The sequence below is a fragment of the Nymphalis io genome, chromosome 26, assembly GCF_905147045.1.
Source record: "Nymphalis io chromosome 26, ilAglIoxx1.1, whole genome shotgun sequence".
NCBI classification, from domain to species: Eukaryota; Metazoa; Arthropoda; class Insecta; order Lepidoptera; family Nymphalidae; genus Nymphalis; species Nymphalis io.
This window is the reverse complement of record NC_065913.1, coordinates 121,053-141,502: the sequence shown is the minus strand read 5'-3', so window position 1 is coordinate 141,502 and position 20,450 is coordinate 121,053. Positions and strand designations below refer to the sequence as shown.

The following is a 20,450-nucleotide window of genomic DNA, read 5'->3' as shown; positions in this document are numbered from 1 at the left end:
TGCAATTTCTATTGGAGTCTTACATATCAGCGCGGCTTAATGCAAAAGTAACATCGGCATTGTAAGAGCTACCATTAACAAAAAAAAAAAATACAAACCTAAAGATTTGTTCCTTGGGGCGTGATTATCATTTTAAAAACAGTTACGTTATATATGTATGTATATAAATATGTTATTTCATTTAAATAGAAAATAACTAGTGTATTAAAGCCACAAGAGTAGATAAAGGCAAATTAACAACCGACATTGAATTGGCGCGATATCATTGGTCGAGATTTTGAGTTATCTGTGATATTCATTATGGATTTGCGAAAAAATTGCGTTTTATTCGAGAAAGTAGTTAAGCTGAGCTGTTAGCGACTATCACGGGATATGGAAATATAAAGTTAGTTTATATTTACTCCTACGATTGGAATATACTAAATATACATTTCAACTAATTGTAAAAGGTGTATTAAATACAATATTAACACGTACATAGTGCTATTTTAATTTTAAATAAGAATATTTAATTTAAATCTCAGTTTATTTGAAATTTTAAGTCAACTAACTTCTAAATAAGTTATTATTGTAACAATTTAACATACGATAAGATTATCATAGTCCTGTCACCGTGGCGTCACGGAAGGGTAGATATGCAAACATGGTATTACTAAGAATTTAATGTTTTTGAATGTACATATTTTCAAATATAAAGACTTATAACCTTTTACTGTTGCGATTTCTGTTTCTCTTTTTTAATTTCGAATAGGAAGGCTAATGTAATTTTGGTGGTAATTCTCCACCACGTCATTGGCTTTTTAAGAAATATTAACCATCATTTATATTGTCAACGTGCCACCAACATTGGGAACCAAGATGTAATATCCATTGTGTATGTACGTTATTTCATAAACCTAGTTATATAATTATTTACTATTAATTTATTACTGGTGGTAGGGCTTTGTGCAAGCTCGTCTGGGTAGGTACCACCCACTCATCAGATATTCTACCGCAAAACAGCAATACTTGATATTGTGTTCCGGTTTAAAGGGTGAGTGAGTCAGTGTAATTACAGGCACAAGGGACATAAAATCTTAGTTCCCAAGGTTGGTGGCACATTGGCTATAAGCGATGGTTGACATTTCTTACAATGCCAATGTCTAAGGGCGTTTGGTGACCACTTACTATCAGGTGGCCCATATGCTCGTCCACCTTCCTATTCTATAAAAAAAAAATTAATATTAACTAGAAATTGGATGTATTATATTTTCATATATATTATATTAGCCTTTATATATTGCAATATTATTTATACATAAGCATAGACGTTTTGCATGTATGTTATATACGTAATAAAAACTCTGACACTGATTAATTAACTGACTGAATAAAAATGAGTTATGAGTGAAAATTTGCTCGATCACATACGATGGTTTATTAAAAATTTGTCCCCTAGTGTTAAATATATGAAAGTTTATATGGATGGTCCACATTTTTTTATACAGTGTTGCCAACTTGGGGGTTTTCCCCCTAAATAGGGCTATGTCAGATGAAATCAAATAGGATATTTTCAGGTCAGACATTTTTTAGGAGGAACATTTTTTTAAAGAAATTCTCTCCGGGGATTAACTCTTTAGCTTCATTTAATTGAGTATATTTCAAGTTTACTAATGTTACTTGCAGTACTTGATTTGCTTTTTTTTAACATCATATTATAAATGTATTTTGTATTTGTTTCAATTCATCCGTCAGGAGGATGCTTCTAAGAGGTTGGCAACACTGTTTTTATGTAACATAAAAATACCATCATCGTTTGTCGTTTTTTGTAATTTAATCCGCAAGGCGAAACGCCTCCCACGCAATCATGAAGTGAACACGACAAGAAAACTGGTTACAGATACAATTAATATATTTAATTTATCTAGAATATTCTAGACAGATCTCGAATTTTACATTGGAGCCGTGTTCTATAGAATTCATGGTATGTACGGGAAGGTTTGCGTGACCCGGCCGATGGCTCTGTAACAAAACAATTTCGTTAATATATAAAAACGGCTGTTTGTGTATCTGTTTGTGATTAATAGAGTTCGGACCGTTTGAATCACCATTATAGTTGAAATTTAGATGTATGTCTCATGGATGATTTAATAATATCCACTTCGTTGTAACGCCGCTAGATGGCGCTGTACCACATTAACAGCCACCTACCGGGTTTTGCTAGTAAAGTACAAAAGTGTCTGTTGGTCGAAGATATCTCTTCTTAAGAACAAAACTTATTCCAACATGATTCAAAACAGTTACAGTATATAAATGTCCCACAGCTGGGCTAAAAGCTCTCCTTCTCAGGAGAAGGTTTCAGCTTATTCCACAACCTGCTTCGATGCATGGATTTCCTTCACCGAACACTTATAAATTAAATGTGTGAAAGTCAGTGGAGCTAGCGATCTCGGATACCAACACTGAGCTGACGATATACTTTATTGGCTCAACAATTCAACTGTAATTAGAAGTTATCGTTGGGTTCGTTGAGCGGTACCTGGTCCCCAGCCCCGCCCTGAACAGCAGCCGGCGGCCCCGCACGAGGTACTCCGGACAGCGGGCGAACCTGAACGCCCGCCCTCAGCACGTTGCTCGGAGACATTATACCCTAAAGCGAAAAATATACCCGTGGTCAGCGATGAGATGAGCAACCCGATGGTAAGTGGTCACCACCGCCCATAGACATTGACACCGCAATAAATATTAACCATCGCTTACATCACCAATGCGTCACCAACCTTGGGAACTAAGATGTTATGTCCCTCGTTTTTTTACTCACCAGTTTTTTACTCACCAACAACAATGCTATTGCTGTTTGGCGGCAGAATATATTATGAGTGTGTGGTAACTGGTGGTAAGGGCATTGTGCAAACCCGCCTGGATAGGTACCACCCACTCATCAGATATTCTACCGCTAAACAGGAATATAACATAAAAAAATAAATATCATTATCATACTTAAGTATTTTACGCAACACCACAAATTATACCAAAATTAAACTATTTAATTCCACTCCGCAAAGTGAGTTTGATGTATGTATTCGTTACCTCGATAATGGCCGTCTGACGCACGTTCCCGATATGCACAGAGCACTGGAACCCTGGGTAGATGGCCGTGGAGTGTCTCAGGACATGCACGGATGCCTGTTTTATTCAATCAAATTTAATTCATGACCGCATTACATATTATATTGCACAGTCTGTGCTAATATTCTAAAAAAACAGCCGAGATGATCCAGGCACCACTGAATTTTCATGTACTTAATTTGTGATTATAATTCATCTCGTACTTTACGATGAAGGAAAACATCGTGAGGAAACCTGCATGTGTCTAATTTCACTGAAATTCTGCCACATGTGTATTCTACCAAACCGCACTGGAGCAGCTTATTACACCACGCTGCTCCAATGCGGGTTGGCACTACTGGCCGCGTATATATATTCTGTCTTAAATACATGTAAGTTTGTATTTAGTAATAAGGTTTGAATTAGCGACCCACCTGTCGTCCTCTGCAAGTCCCGGGCGGACAGCCTCCGAAGGTGGGCCGCTCGTGTCCCGCGGCGTAGCTCCCCGGCCGTGCTAGCAGCACCATGCCCTGCCGCAGTCCCGGCGGGAAGCGACCCAGGCCCAGCGACGCCGACTGTCCCGCGCGCACGCTGCTGCACGGGACGCGGTTGCGGTATATCGTGCGCACGGATATCTCCGCGAACTCGCCGGACTCCAGAAATCCGGGGGGGGGGGGGTGTTAAATATACGTCGCTCTATTCATCTCAGAACTAACAGAACGCAACGCACATATGATAAGTTCGTCGCCCTCGTAGAGTCGCCCTCGCGCGAGCAGTCCCCCCACGACAGGCCCCGTCGAGTCCCCTAAGTGGAAAATTTCGTCTATTTGAAACTCGCACGCCTCCTGTAAAGTGACATAAATTATAACATTTATAATTTAATAAAAAGGATACTAGTCAACTGCGCAACATATGGTTCACTCACGTCCTCGGAGCGCTGCAGGTCGCGGCGCGGCGCCAGCGCCAGCAGGCACGCGTGCAGCGCGTTGAGGCCGGCGCCGCGCACGCAGCTCACCGGGAACACGGCCACCTGCCGGCCGACACTACTGTGATTTGCGTTCAACTATATATATATATATATATATATATCTGATCCGAAACTAAGCAGAGCTTGTACTATGGCAACCAGACAACTGATATACTATTGTATAGACAATTACACACAGACTCAGGAAAAACAGACATGTTTATGCACACAATTGTCTGTCCTGAGTGGGAACCGAACCCACAACCTTTGGCGTGAAAGGCAAGTATCTAGCAAGGGTGGTTGGCGTAGCTATAGACAATACTATTACCATTACCAATAGTATGGAACTCGTTTTAAGGTCATACATAAGAGTTCACCCAGAAACACTTCGGGTTAAATAAAGGCTTGTGAAGCTACTCACTCCTCATCCTTTTTGATTTCCTCGTCTAGATTGTCTATGGTGTCCAGTATCGACTTTTGCGGCGCAACGCAGTTCCTTGCCATATTCTCGTCAGTTATTAACAGCGGTTTCTTTAATAAAACCAATATATACCATTAATTTAAATTTAAATAAATCTATAAATTGTACAGCATCCCTGATTTATCATCTCGTGCTCCTTGAAGAACATCGCGAGGAAACCTGCATGTTTCCAATTACAATATATACTAATATTATAAATTGGAAAGTAAATATATCTGTTTGTCTGTTAAACTTCCACCTGATGGTAAGTGGTCACCATCACCCATAAGCATTGATGTAAGAAATAATAACCTAGTTTATAAGCTAGTCTTTATAGATGCTATTTAAAATAAAATCACTGACCTTATTAGCGGGTTCCAACAATTGAGCCAGCCTCGCTACAACAGCGTTGATGTTGCTAACCAGTTCACACTTGTTGATGACTGCGAAGAACGGCATGTCCAAAGCCAGCAGAAGACCGATGTGTTCTTCTGTGATGCGAGTTATACCGGCTGTTGCCGAAATCTAGAAATAAAAAAAAAACTTTATAGTATAAGTTGATAATATGACTACAGTGCCATCTATAATATTATCTTGTAGCTGAATTAAAAAACTTACAGCCACTGGGTCGCTGTGACCTTGGCCCCTCGGGCCAAAAATTAAAGACACGACAGATTAGGGGGCAACCCCGCGGCCCGTACCCAGACTGGCCTAGGCCAGTTAGGAGGAACCAACTCTCTCTCTTAAAAAACTTTCATTAATAAGACGTATTGCTCGATAAGGGTTTATAAATATGATAAAAAATTGTGTTTAAACTCTTACATAGTTTAATTGTAGCAAAAGAGTTTAGTTTTTTGCCGATTATTTTTAGTAGGATCTACAGTTTGAGCCGGTGTTAGGTTTATATATTATTACCTGAATAAATTATTTTGATTTTGAGCTGTTTGTAAAAATGTATTATTAAGATAAGATATTTATTCAATAAAATGAAAATTAACTTTTGGTTTGATATGTCAGGACTCCAAAAAAATCCTTACCTAATAATAATTTGAAAACACGTTATCAGGGCTATAGAAAAAGACTTAGGATACCTAAAATCTGAAACCCCCCCCACACGTATGGGAACTAGTAATAAATAAACATACTTACAACGAGCATGGCGTAGTGCGGGGAGTAACCCTTAAGCCCGTGGAGCGTGGTGCGTTGGTACTTGCTGTGGCCCGCCAGGTCCAGGAAAGACACCAGCTTGGCGCTCCTCTCTCCGATGCGCTCCGCTGTCATCAGCTCGGAACAACCGTAGTTGACGACATTACCCTGATTATATGAATGTAATACATTATATGACTTTCATTTTAGGTATAAGTAATACCAGGTAGTGTTGCATGTCGATAGTCCATTATCGATAAAATCGATAGTTTTGGACTATCGATAATCAATGATTTTTCGATAGTATTGACGTATTGATTTTTTGACGAGCCGGTTGGCATGGTTGGTAGTTACTTGCCTTTCATGCCAAAGGTCGTGGGTTCGATTCCCACCCAGGACAGACATTTGTGTGCATGAACATGTCTGTTTGTCCTGAGTCTGGGTGTAATTATCTATATAAGTATGTATTTACAAAATAAAAGTAGTATATGTAGTATATCAGTTGTCTGGTTTCCATAACACAAGCTCTGCTTAATTTGTGATTAGATGACCGTGTGTGAATAATGTCCAATATTATTATTATTATTATTATTTCTATTTAACTTTTAAAGTTTCTCTTCGTTCGAAGGGTTTAAACCGAAAACGCGGGCTGCAGCCAAGCGTTAAGGAGTGTTGCTTATATTAAAAACGTTGATGATAAAGTGGATGATGATATAAACTTTCGGGTGATACGGCAGGTGTTAAGGATTATGGCTTTTTGAAGTATATGGAGGATATACGCTGGCATTTGTAAGGTGTTCAGACTTTGTGTCAAGGATTTTGGCACGATACCTGTGGATGATAGGACTATTGGGACTATGTGTACTGTTTGTGCTTTCCATTGCGTTTTAATTTCTATGGCGAGATCTTGATATTTACTTAACTTTTCAGATATTGTGGTTTGTATGTTATGTGAATTAGGAACGGCTATATCGATAAGATAAACGATTCTATTGATTTTATCATGAACGGTAATATCTGGTCTATTATAACAGATAGTTTTGTCAGTTATTATTGTTCTATCCCAGTAGATTTTGTGGTTTCTAGTGTCTAATACACTTTCCGGTTTACATTTGTAATATGGATTCATTTCTGTTATAAGTTTATATTTGTATGCTAAATGTTGGTGTATGATTGCAGCCACTTGATCATGTCGATGCTTATAATCGGTCTGTGCGAGAGATTTGCAAGCCCCCGTTATGTGCTGAATAGTTTCAGAGGCTGCGTTACATTGTCTACATAAGTCAGTAGGTTGATTATTATCCTTCATTATGTACTTCCTATAGTTACGAGTTGCTATTATTTGGTCTTGAATGGCGAGCATAAAACCTTCGGTCTCAGGGAACAGTTCACCTCGTTTGAGCCATTCGTTCGACTTCTCTTTGTCGACGTGGGGTTGGTTCAACTAGGCTCGGTGCCTCCCATGCACTGTTTTTTCAGTCCATGCCAACATTTGTTGTTGTGTACTTATGATATGTTCGTTTACTTGAGTGTTTTTGTCATGTAGGTTTAATGGTGTAAGCTTTTTGTCTATTTCTGTTGCGTGTCTATGTAGAGGTGAGTGTTCAGATTTATCATGGAAGTATGGTCTGAGTGAGAGTATCTGCTTATTGTGTAAATTGTGTATGTCTATTAATCCCCTTCCTCCTTCTTTGCGTGGTAGTGTGAGCCTTTGAATACAAGATTTTGGATGATGTTTCCTATATTTAGTGAAGTGAGTGTTTATAGTACGCTGCAATTTTTTTATGTCATTTTTTGACCATTGTATTATTCCGAAAGAGTACGTAAGTAAGGGTATGGCAAATGTGTTAATAGCTTTTATTGTGTTTTTAGAGTTAAGGTGTGTCTTTAATACGAGATTTAATCGGTGCGAGAATTTTGTAAGCAGTTCTTGTTTTGTCGTAGTTTGTAGTATTTGCCTAGATTGTCTAAAACCAAGGTATTTATATGTGCTTAGTTCATCCATTGGTTCAATTTGTTCACCAGTTTCGAGTGTGTAGCTATTATTAAGGATTTTTCCTTTCGAGATTGATAGAATTTTGCACTTGTCGACACCGAATTTCATATGAATATCTTTGGAGAACTGTTCCGTAATGCTTGCTAACTCAAGCAGCGTGTTTTTGTCAGTGGAGTAAAGTTTTATATCGTCCATGTACATGAGGTGTGATAAGTTATATTGGGTGTTATTACCGAAAAGTGTGAATCCTGTATTGGTTTTATTTAACAAGAGTGAAAGAGGATTTAAAGCCAAGCAAAACCAGAGGGGGCTCAGAGCGTCTCCTTGAAAAACTCCTCGTTGGATACGAATTGGTTCAGTAGTTAGAGATTTCATGGACGATTGTTTTATTTTTAATACAGTTTGCCAGTTTTGCATAGAATTTTGAAGAAATGATATGAGGGTTGGGTTTATTTTATACAATTTTAAGACATACAATAACCAGCTATGCGGGACTGAATCAAAGGCTTTTTGATAATCAATAAACATAGTATGGATATCTGATTTTGATTTTACCGCACTACTTAAAATGATTGCATCAAAAATAAGCTGCTCCTTACAACCTTGGCTATTTTTTCTACACCCCTTTTGCTGTTCGGTTAATATATTATGTTTAGTTAAATGTTTGTATATTTCTTCACTTATGCAAGCTGATAAAATTTTATATATGGTTTGTAAGCAAGTTATTGGTCGGTATTTATCTGGATTTGTGGTATCATGTTTATCTTTATGTACTAAGTATGTGATTCCATGTGTTATATACTTCGGTAGTAAATGTGGTGATTGAATGAATGTATTTAAGTACTTATGTATGTATGAGTGTATGCTACTAAATTTCTTGTACCAATAATTGTGAATATTTTCTGAGCCTGGGGATTTCAATTGTGCATTCGTTTGATGACATCTATAAATGTTTCTATTGGTGAATGTGAAATGAAGTTGAACTCCATCTTTGGAATATGTGTAGTTATTTCGTTAACCCAGTCTGCATGTTCATTATGTTCTATGGGGTTTTCCCATGTCTTAGCCCAGAATTGTCGAAATATTTCAGGGGGAGGTATTTCTAGATTTTGCTCATTATCTTTGCAGTTAGATAATAAATTTCTATAGATTTTTTCATTGTTAGCAAATGTTTTGTTTTCTATTTTACGGGCAGTACACGTCAAATATCTCTTAAGTCTACTAGCTGCTGCATTGAGTTTCTGTTTTAAGGTATCTAAGAAGTGTTCTATATGCGTGTTGGTATTTTCATATTGTGCGTGTGATTGATATTGTGTCTTTATGAGTTCTACTGCAGCTACTACTTTTGGGTTTCTATTTCCTCTAATAAATTGTGTTAACCTGCCTATATTGGCTCGCAACTTCCTTATTTTATTTTCTAATCTTCTTTGCCAACTAGGTTTTCTGTATGATTTGTTTTGGTGGTTGTTTTGTGTTAAGAATGTCATTCTTGCCCCCATTACATTTAGCTGCTGTCCATGCTGCACAGTAAATTATTGTCTGTAGAGTGATAAAATCAGTATCAGTGTTTACAAATTTTGTCAGTATCATCGTATCTATGTATTTCATTATTAATGAAAACTTTTTAGAAGACCTTTGTTTAGGAATGTATGGTCTGCTAGTTGGTTCAGTATCACAAAAATGTTCTAGAGCAAGCACGAATGTGTTCTCTATTTCAGTGTTTTCTTCTAAAGTCATATCATGATCGTGGGTGATACTTTCTATGTTTTGTTCATCGATAGGGGTTGATGTAACGGAATCAGTGCTTGTAACTGTAGTGTTTTGCATTTTCCTAGCTTGTGAGTTTGTTTCTGAATTAGATTTGAATGCATCGTAGTGTGTAATATTACTTTGTTCTGTTGTTTGTAAATGTTCATTATCTGTGTCTTCCGTTAGTGTGTGTGTATAATGTAATTCATCTGCTACTTGTTGTTTAATCAGTGTTAATCTATCTTGTTCAATATATTTATTATTTATTATTGCCCTTCGTTGATCCGCTAATCTTTGCTCAGTAATGTGTGTAAACTCTGGGTATAAGTTTATAAACTCTTCATACAAACGTTTTCTATAAGCGGTCTTATTAGTCTCTAATTGTGTTATTTTGAAATAAATCCTAATAATTGCTTCATTGCATTCATTTGTCCATTTCATACGTTTTCCTGTTAGTGTGTTAAGGGATGTTTTAAGATTTGTGGCGTTTTGTTGTATCTGAGTTTGGATTACTTGCAATTCTGTTCTAACTTCATCGTAAATCTGATCAATGGTTTCTTGTGATAATAATTTCTTTTGTATAATAGCTCTACGTTGGTCACCAATTCTCTGTCTGCTTACTTCCATATGTGGATATTTATCTATAAATTTTATATGTAATGAAGAAAGATATGAATTTGTGTCTGATTCTAAATTTGTAAGATATAGGTAGGTACGTAGGATGAACTTATTTATTTCCATACTCCATTTTATACGTTTTATTACGCTACTGGTGGTGGGCACAGGTTCACTGACAAAATTTGTCTCCTGTGTAACATCCGCCAGTTGAGCACCGGTTGATGATGAATTTGGTGAAGATGCATACAAAATTGGTGATGAAGAGGGTATTGATGGGAATAAAGATTTGGAGGATGAATTAGAAGTCTGCGTGGACTCTTCTTCTAACGATGGCTCGTTCGCCTGTATATATTTTTTAGTTTTAGACCTAGTTATCATATTATTCCCACGAGTAGCTAGGGACATAAAAGTCAATCACAGCAGAGCCCTGCATTCACTGTGATAAGGGTAAATTAAATTAGAGGTCCCCTTGTCTCTAAAGTTCGCATACTAACGACTAAGCACCCCCTTAGCCATGGAGCCCTCGGCGTACGCTGTTCCACCTTGGCTTGGGTTGTATCTCTCTTGGTCTGACTTCTCATCTTAGGCCAATCCAACATGAGTAGCTCTATTGACATAGCCCTAAGAATCATTGAAGCGCACAAGCCCCACCACGTCGGCAATGTGAAGATACGTCGGTGGGGTTATCATTTTTATTATTATATTATTATTGCTTTCTCAAGATAAGTAATGTAGTAGGCCCAGTAACAACACTATTATTAATGAAGTTTTATTAAATCGTTACTATTGAATGAATACCTATGGATTGCTGTTATCAATAGTATTAATAATAATAATGTCCTCCAGACCGATTTCGGCTACGGCGGCCAATCTCAAGAGAGATTAGCCAACTACGCAGGAGATATTATAGTGCACAAGTGTGTGCGCAAACACAGGTGTACTCTCTGTTCCCTAACTCTCATAATCCGATGGGACGGCGATCCGAAACGACCGGAAAGAGTTCATGCGCAGGACCAACGACTTTACGTGCTTTCCGAGGCACGGGAGTGTACACACTTCCAACTTCCAGACTCCGGGCTGCTACTGAGAATTTTTTGACAGAAAAACCCAATAACTTTTTATTGGCGCGACCTGGGAATTGAACCCAGGACCTCCGGGGTCTGCGGTCTTATATCAAGCCACTAGACCAACGAGGCAGGCAAACGAGTTATCAATAATATTGTGAACAGAGAGCTATAGTAACTATCGATAATATCGACAATATTGACACAAGACGATACTTTCGGAAGTACTGTCGATAATAGTTTTCGAGGTCAAACTATCGATAGTTCTGCAACACTGATACCTGGGATTAGGTAAATGAAACTACAATTTATTAGATTACAAAAACAATCACTTCTACACTATATACACTCCGTAGCGAATATCTAGACAGCGCGATTCAGGAATGTGACATTTCGAATGAGCGCCATCTATCGTTAACGGGGTGTAACATACGCCATCATACAACTGGATAATAGAATAACGGAAGCTTTTACAAAGATTAATATAAGATTAAGTTTTGTCAGACGCGGCCTCCCAAACTTGCGAGACGCTGCTGCCCATCCCCCCTTTTCCCCGTCCCTCAGTCGCCTCTTACGACACCCACGGGATGAGATTGGGGGAGTACTATTCTAAGCCGGTACTCCACGGCAATTACTCGAATCATTCTTTTTAATCGCGAAAATCTTTCACAATGTGATTGAAACGTTTCATTTATATTAATACAATAAGCTTTAATTTTCCTTTCTTCTAAATTAGTACCGACATCTGGTTTGTCATAATGTACAATATCATTACAGAGCCAACTGGGTCCGTTCATCCATAAAATATTGTTTTGTAAGTCACTAGGAGTCATCCCACGTGACGCGATGTCTGCTGGGTTTTCACCAGACTTAACATGTGACCATTGATTACTTTCAAGTGTTGTCAATATATCTGATACTCTATTCGCTACAAAAGTTTTCCATCGACTAGGGTGGCCACGCAGCCATGCCAGCACTATTGTCGAATCGGTCCACGCATGTATATTGGATGGTTCTACGTGTAGCATTGTTGCGACTTCTTTTAATAATTTTGTAAGTAACGTTGCACCACACAGCTCTAATCGAGGTATTGATATTTGCTTTATTGGTGCTACTTTTGTTTTGGACGTGAACAAGTTTACATTAATTCGTCCGTCTTTATCGAGCACTCTTGCATAAACAACAGCAGCATAGGCTGCATTTGATGCGTCACTAAATCCATGCAATTCTAATTTTGAATAAGTTGATTGGAGTCCAATCCAACGCTTTATTTCGATTTCAGACATTTTTTTTTAAACTCTTGCGATACTCTTCCCATTCCTTTTTCAACGAAGATGGTAACTCCTCGTCCCACGAGATACCTGACATCCACAATTTTGGGATTAAAATTTTTGCTGGTATAATACACGGCGAAATCCATCCAAGTGGATCATAAAGCTTAGATATATCCGAAATCACACGTCGTTTAGTAACTGGAATAATTTGTTCTTCTAGATGTACTGAATATACGAATTTATCTGTTGATCTATTCCAAGTATATACGGAAAGCTAGCGGTCCCGATGGAATACCAGCCATTGTGCTGAAGAAGTGCGCGGCGGAGCTGTCTCCTGTGTTAACGCGCCTGTTCCAACTTTCTCTCTCTTCGGGAAGTGTGCCGGAGGCTTGGAGAAGAGCTAATGTGCAAGCGGTTCCCAAAAAAGGGGATCGGTCTGACCCGGCAAATTATCGGCCAATAGCTATCACCTCAGTACTTTGTAAGGTGATGGAACGGATTTTAAACAACCAACTGATCCATTACCTAGAAGATCACTGTCTAATTAATGATCGTCAGTACGGGTTTCGACCAAAACGGTCCACAGGTGATCTTCTAGCGTACGTAACACACCTCTGGGGTGCAACACACAAGCATGGAGAATCGTTGGCTGTCAGCCTCGATATCTCCAAGGCTTTCGACAGGGTCTGGCACAGAAGTCTTCTCTCCAAGCTACCGGCATATGGTCTGCCTGCTCAGCTATGCACCTGGATTGCCAGCTTCCTACACAAGCGTAGCCTTCGTGTTTTAGTAGATGGTTGCGCTTCACAATTCTATGTAGTGAATGCTGGGGTCCCCCAGGGATCTGTGCTATCTCCCACACTCTTTCTTTTGCATATCAATGATATGCTCTCCCTTGGGAACATACATTGCTATGCAGATGATAGTACAGTGCATGGTGGATACCATGTTATGTAATGTTTTGACTGCTAGATAGGGAGCTGTGGGTGTGCCAAAGGTAACGCGAAGAAGTCTGTAATCTTTTAAGTCATCCTCTGGATTTCTGCGCCAAACGAGTCTTTGATAGTCCACATCCTGTTGAGCTACTTTAACCATTCTGTACATCTTCACAATATCCGCGACAAGGCAAATTGGACCTAGGCGAAATTTCATAATTAAATGTCGTAGATCTGGTTGTAGACGTGGTCCTATCATGAGATCGTCATTAAGAGAAATGCCATTCTCACCCTTACATGATGCATCAAAGACTACTCTCACTTTTGTTGTAGCCTTATCTTCACGAATCACTGCATGATGTGGCAAGTAAACAGCTTCTGTATTTTTATTAAATTTGATTTGTTCCATATGACCTAATTGCAAGTATTCTTCAATAGTGTCATCATATTGTTTTTTCAAATCTCTATTTCTGATTAATCCTTTTTCTTGTCCATAAAACCTGCGCACAGCTATTTCTCTTAAATTTCCATATTTTGATGCTGGGGTTTCTTTTGTAAAAGGCAATCTTACTATATATCGTCCTTTACAGTCTCTTTTTGTTGTGGTCGCAAACAAATCTTCACATTTTTGTTCCTCTGGTGTTAAGCGTTGATTTATTTTATCGGTAGGTTCTGCTTCTAGTTCCCAAAACTTCTTGAGAAGTTCATCATCGCTCATTTGTGTATGTAAATTCACAAATATACTGTGAGTGGTAGGTGAAATATTTTTTTTTTTTTATATCGCCGGGAGGGCAAATGACTCTACTCCACCTGATGGTAAGTGGTAGTAGAGTCCAAACGCGACGACGGCCAGTACAGACGGGAAAAACGTTCTGCACTAGCCACCTTCGCCTTGCCGGCCCGCAAGATGCCTCTTCACGCCTCGTTTGAAGGAACCCGGGTTGTAAGAGGAGGGGAATACGTGAGCTGGTAAGGAATTCCATTTTTTGGAAGTGCGACAAAGAAAGGAGTTGCCAAATTTCTTTGTTCGCGATGGAATTGATGTCACAGTTAGGCGGTGACATCGAGAACCAGCTCGCGTGGACTTAAGAAGGAAGGGGGAAGCAGGAATTAGAGAGAATAATTCCTCAGAGCACTCGCCGTGATACAGTCGATAGAAAGCGCTCAGTGCTGCTATCTCACGACGCAATTGTAAAGGTTCAAGGGTGTTTGTGACCTTTACGTCGCCAATAATGCGTACGGCACGTCGCTGCAATCGGTCCAAGGCCTCCATTAGGTACTTAGCGGAGCCATCCCAAAGGTGCGAGCAATATTCCACGCAAGACCGTACCTGTCTTTTGTACAGCAGGCACAGTTGTTGTGGCGTGAAAAAGCGCCGCACCTTGTTCAGAACTCCGAGTTTCCGTGAAGCTGTTTTTATAACAGCCTCGATGTAATCCCTTGGACTAAGGTCGCAGCGAACGTCAATCCCCAGCATGGCGATTTTGCTTTGCATCACCAGCGGAGTACCACAGAGGGAGGGAAGAGGGGAAAATGTTGACTTTTTCACCGTGAGAGCGCATACCTGTGTTTTCTTGGCATTAAACTCAACAAGATTATCAGAGCCCCATTTGGCGATGAGATCTAACGTCCTATCGAGTTCAATGACAAGATTCTCCCGCCTCTCCTCAGTTTCCGCCCGCCCAGCCACTGCGCGTCCGTGGTATCCACCATGCACTGTACTATCATCTGCATAGCAATGTATGTTCCCAAGGGAGAGCATATCATTGATATGCAAAAGAAAGAGTGTGGGAGATAGCACAGATCCCTGGGGAACCCCAGCATTCACTACATAGAATTGTGAAGCGCAACCATCTACTAAAACACGAAGGCTACGCTTGTGTAGGAAGCTGGCAATCCAGGTGCATAGCTGAGCAGGCAGACCATATGCCGGTAGCTTGGAGAGAAGACTTCTGTGCCAGACCCTGTCGAAAGCCTTGGAGATATCGAGGCTGACAGCCAACGATTCTCCATGCTTGTCGATAGCTTCACCCCAGAGGTGTGTTACGTACGCTAGAAGATCACCTGTGGACCGTTTTGGTCGAAACCCGTACTGACGATCATTAATTAGACAGTGATCTTCTAGGTAATGGATCAGTTGGTTGTTTAAAATCCGTTCCATCACCTTACAAAGTACTGAGGTGATAGCTATTGGCCGATAATTTGCCGGGTCAGACCGATCCCCTTTTTTGGGAACCGCTTGCACATTAGCTCTTCTCCAAGCCTCCGGCACACTTCCCGAAGAGAGAGAAAGTTGGAACAGGCGCGTTAACACAGGAGACAGCTCCGCTGCACACTTCTTCAGCACTATGGCTGGTATTCCATCGGGACCGCTAGCTTTCCGTACATCAAGTGATTGCAGCTCCGCACGCACATCACGTTGCCTGATTTTAATGTCAGGCATCGTATGGCCACATGCAGGTATTGTAGGTGGCAGTGCACTACAATCATCGATGACGGAATTGTCGGCAAAGAGTTTAGCCAGGAGATCAGCTTGCTCTTGCGGACTGTGAGCTAGCGATCCGTCCGGATTTCTGAGCGTTGGCAGCGAACTTGACCTGACAGTACCCAACCCAAATTAGTCTTCTGTGCTATGGTGGTGCCATAAGGGCTACGAAGGAGACCTTCCTCTATTATTTTTCCATAGACATCACTCCCCAATAAAATATCGATTTTACCAGGAGTGTGGTAATTTGGATCTGCTAACTTCAAATTTTTAAGTTCAGGCCAGTTATTCATGACTATTGGTTTGATTGGTAAAAACGATGTTAATCTGCTCAAAACATGAGCACCCAATTCAATTACAGTTTCAGTGTCATGGATTGATGATATAGCTATATTGACTATAGCCTTTGAGGTCAACACACTAACATTACCACCCAATCCACACACCGAACTCTTTACAAAAGTTTTCTTGACTCCAAGTAACTGTACTGCTGATTCTGTTATAAATGAGGCCTGTGACCCCTGGTCGAGCAAAGCTCTCAGCAGTTGGTAGCTTCCATTTTTAGTTTGGACCTTGACTAATGCAGTAGCTAATAATACCTGAGTATATTTATCCTTGCTAGAATAACTTTTAGTAACCATATTCAATGGTTGGTCAGTCTGCGGTTGATCATCACTAAAATGCATTGACTCAACAGCATGGTTAACAGGTACCGCAGACGCGATCGATCGATTTGGTTTTTGAGGATGAAGTAGTGTATGGTGTTTACGGTTACAGATCCGACATGAGGTACGTAAGAAACAAGATTTTACACTATGGTTAGACCCAAAACAATTAAAACAAAGCTTTTGCTTTTGCACAAAATCTATACGAGTCTTATAATCAGCATGATGAAATTTTTTACATTAAAACATTTTATGATTTTCCGAGCAAAACGGACATACGGTAGATGAAGCAGAAGAGACGTGATGTGCCTTAGGTTGATTATAATTATTTGATTTAAATCTACTTGTAGTAGGTTCCAAGAATTCCAATGCTCTAAAACGACTTATTAAAAATTCTTCGAATTGAGAAAAGGTAGGTAAATCATCGGTTAACTCATTTGATTTTATTTCCCATTGTTTGCGGGTATCACAATCTAACTTTTGACAAACTAAATAAATAAGTAACACATCCCATGAATCGGTACAGATACCAATATTAGACAATGCATTTAAACTATCTTTCGTTGTGTCTAAAAGGTTCTTTATACCATTGGCCGATTGCATGGTTAAATTATTTTGCGAGAATAAACGTTTAAAAATACAATTAACTAAGAATCTTTTATTATTATATCGCTCTTGTAATTGTGACCAACACGTAATATAATTAGCATCAGTAATAGAAATATGTCGTAACAGCTGTTCGGCTTCTCCCGATAAATTAGTTTTTAAATAATGCAATTTTTGAACATTATCTAATTGCTTATTATTATGAATAACTGATACAAATAAATCCCTAAACGTCGGCCATTCCGTGTACTTACCAGAAAAAACGGGTAGTTTAATATCCGGTAATTTTATAGGAATAGGATAACTGCCATTTTTAGCTATAGTCGATGATTCCGATTTTTCTGATAAGTTAACACTTTTAACTTTTAATAAATAATCTTTAAGTTCACATTTATATGCAGTATACTCTTGTTCAATTAACTCATACATATTCATACTAAAATAATCACAATTAAACTTAGATTCCTGGGTAGCTATGTCAATTATTTGCTTATGAGTGACCTTAACCTCACTCCAAATATCATTTAATATTTCAAGTCTAGTTTCTAGTTTTTAAAGTTTGCCAAATTTCTTTGTATTTGACCCCGATGATCTTCTTGGTACTTAATAAATTTTTCCATATTTATTGTTATAATAAAGTTCGTTTGTATAATTAATTAAATTTTCCAATTAATTATTAAATTGTACTATTCAAATAAATTATTATACTAAATAATTGTTGATTAACTTATAACTTAGTTCACTAAATGTTTTTATAAAACCGTTACGATTTTTTATAAAGTTCAAATTATCATTTATTTTTCACGTTACTTCACGTTCACTTTTATATAAATAAACTCAGTACCTCGGTTTATAAACTTTCCTCATCTGGAAATGCTCGCAGCCAGCAGTAACTTCTTGAACTAGCAAAGCTTGGTTTTCAATGACGACTAACGGCACCCGGCACCCGACACCCGGCACCCAGCTTCGGACACCCAGCACCTGGCATACAGCAAGCAGTACCAGCGACCCGGCCTCAGCAGTCTTGACTTTGTTTCTATTTAAACTTTGTCAGGTCTTGGCTCCTGAACAACTTTTGGTTGGTCACACAGGAACTACTCACGTATTAATAGCCGTTTTGCTTATATCTGTATGTTATTTCCTTTATATTCTCTTCATTTCATTATTTGATTAATTTATTTTCAACTAATTTGTTATTTATCCGACTCGAAGAACTATGAATAGAACTCATGTGTTTCGTACAACGGTTTATTGCAGACAAAAAAAAATCAAAAAATACATCGTCACTACGATACGGTGACCCGCGTAAAACCCAATCTACCCACAACTTTTTATATTAACGGGCGTCAACATAGCGACCCACCTGTCGTCCTCTGCAAGTCCCGGGCGGACAGCCTCCGAAGGTGGAACGCTCGTGTCCCGCGGCGTAGCCCCCCGGCCGCGCTAGCAGCACCATGCCCTGCCGCAGTCCCGGCGGGAAGCGACCCAGGCCCAGCGACGCCGACTGTCCCGCGCGCACGCTGCCGCACGGGACGCGGTTGCGGTATATCGTGCGCACGGATATCTCCGCAAACTCGCCGGACTCCAGAGGTCCTTGTGGTGTTAAATATACGTCGCTCTATTCATCTCACAACTAACAGAACGCAATGCACCTATGATAAGTTCGTCGCCCTCGTAGAGTCGCCCTCGCGCGATCAGACCCCTACGACGGGCCCCGTCGAGTCCCCTACGTGGAAAATTTCGTCTATTTGAAACTCGCACGCCTCCTGTAAAGTGACTTAAATTATAACATTTATAATTTAATAAAAATGATACTAGTCAACTGCGCAACATATGGTTCACTCACGTCCTCGGGGCGCTGCAGGTCGCGGCGCGGCGCCAGCGCCAGCAGGCACGCGTGCAGCGCGTTGAGGCCGGCGCCGCGCACGCAGCTCACCGGGAACACGGCCACCCTGCCGGCCGACACTACTGCGATTTGCGGTCAACTATATATATATATATATCTGATCCGAAACTAAGCAGAGCTTGTACTATGGCAACCAGACAACTGATGTACTATTGTATAGACAATTACACACAGACTCAGGAAAAACAGACATGTTAATGCACACAATTGTCTGTCCTGAGTGGGAACCGAATCCACAACCTTTGGCGTGAAAGGCAAGTATCTAGCAAGGGTGGTTGGCGTAGCTATAGACAATACTATTACCATTACCAATAGTATGGAACTCGTTTTAAGGTCATACATAAGAGTTCACCCAGAAACACTTCGGGTTAAATAAAGGCTTGTGAAGCTACTCACTCCTCATCCTTTTTGATTTCCTCGTCTAGATTGTCTATGGTGTCCAGTATCGACTTTTGCGGTGCAACGCAGTTCCTTGCCATATTCTCGTCAGTTATTAACCGCGGTTTCTGTAATAATACCAATATATACCATTACTTTTAATTTAAATAAATCTATAAATTATACAGCATCCCTGATTTATCATCTCGTGCTCCTTGAAGAACATCGCGAGGAAACCTGCATGTTTCCAATTACAATATATACTAATATTATAAATGGGAAAGTAAATATATCTCTTTGTCTGTTAACTTTTTCCCCCCGGCTTCTCTTTATGTTATATGTGTGCGGACGGGCAATTGGGCCACCTGATGGTAAGTGGTCACCATCACCCATAAGCATTGATGTAAGAAATAATTACCTAGTTTATAAGTTAGTCTTTATAGATGCTATTTAAAATAAAATCACTGACCTTATTAGCGGGTTCCAACAATTGAGCCAGCCTCGCTACAACAGCGTTGATGTTGCTAACCAGTTCACACTTGTTGATGACTGCGAAGAACGGCATGTCCAAAGCCAGCAGAAGACCGATGTGTTCTAAAAAAAAAAAGACTTAGGATACCTAAAATCTGAACCCCCCCCCCCCACACGTATGGGAACTAGTAATAAATAAACATACTTACAACCAGCATGGCGTAGTGCGGGGAGTAACCCGTGAGCCCGTGGAGCGTGGTGCGTTGGTACTTGCTGTGGCCCGCCAGGTCCAGGAAAGACACCAGCTTGGCGCTCCTCTCTCCGATGCGCTCCGCTGTCATCAGCTCGGAACAACCGTAGTTGACGACATTATATGAATGTAATACATTATATGACTTTCATTTTAGGTATAAGTAATACCGGGTAGTGTTGCATGTCGATAGTCCATTATCGATAAAATCGATAGTTTTGGACTATCGATAATCAATGATTTTTCGATAGTATTGATGTATTGATTTTTTGACGAGCCGGTTGGCGTGGTTGGTAGTTGCTTGCCTTTCATGCCAAAGGTCGTGGGTTCGATTCCCACCCAGGACAGACATTTGTGTGCATGAACATGTCTGTTTGTCCTGAGTCTGGGTGT

At 39.8% G+C, this 20,450-nt stretch overlaps 1 protein-coding gene and 1 long non-coding RNA gene across 2 annotated transcripts; both read right to left on the bottom strand.

Moving 5' to 3' along the window:
- Positions 1–4,412: 4,412 nt before the first annotated feature.
- Positions 4,413–20,169, bottom strand: LOC126778604 (GTP-binding protein 2-like). The gene is made up of 3 exons (XM_050502293.1): positions 20,017–20,169; positions 4,878–5,039; positions 4,413–4,585 (listed from the first exon to the last, which is right to left on the bottom strand). Exons 1-3 carry the CDS (start codon positions 20,146–20,148, stop codon positions 4,472–4,474), a joined length of 408 nt encoding a protein of 135 aa, XP_050358250.1. The 5' UTR covers positions 20,149–20,169; the 3' UTR covers positions 4,413–4,471.
- LOC126778629 (uncharacterized) lies at positions 18,753–19,377 on the bottom strand. The gene is made up of 3 exons (XR_007670177.1): positions 19,355–19,377; positions 18,899–19,004; positions 18,753–18,818 (listed from the first exon to the last, which is right to left on the bottom strand). It is a non-coding gene; the product is annotated as an uncharacterized LOC126778629 (long non-coding RNA).
- Positions 20,170–20,450: the final 281 nt, after the last annotated feature.

Bases quoted from the DNA above. Each gene is read 5' to 3' on its own strand.
- LOC126778604 (XM_050502293.1), bottom strand. From the start codon at position 20,148: ATGACAGCGGAGCGCATCGGAGAGAGGAGCGCCAAGCTGGTGTCTTTC. The intron at 5,040-20,016 runs GTAAGTATGTTT...TTTTATTTCTAG, and splicing joins CGCACTACGCCATGCTGGTT to ATTTCGGCAACAGCCGGTAT. The intron at 4,586-4,877 runs GTCAGTGATTTT...GTTTTATTAAAG, and splicing joins TGTTGGAACCCGCTAATAAG to AAACCGCTGTTAATAACTGA.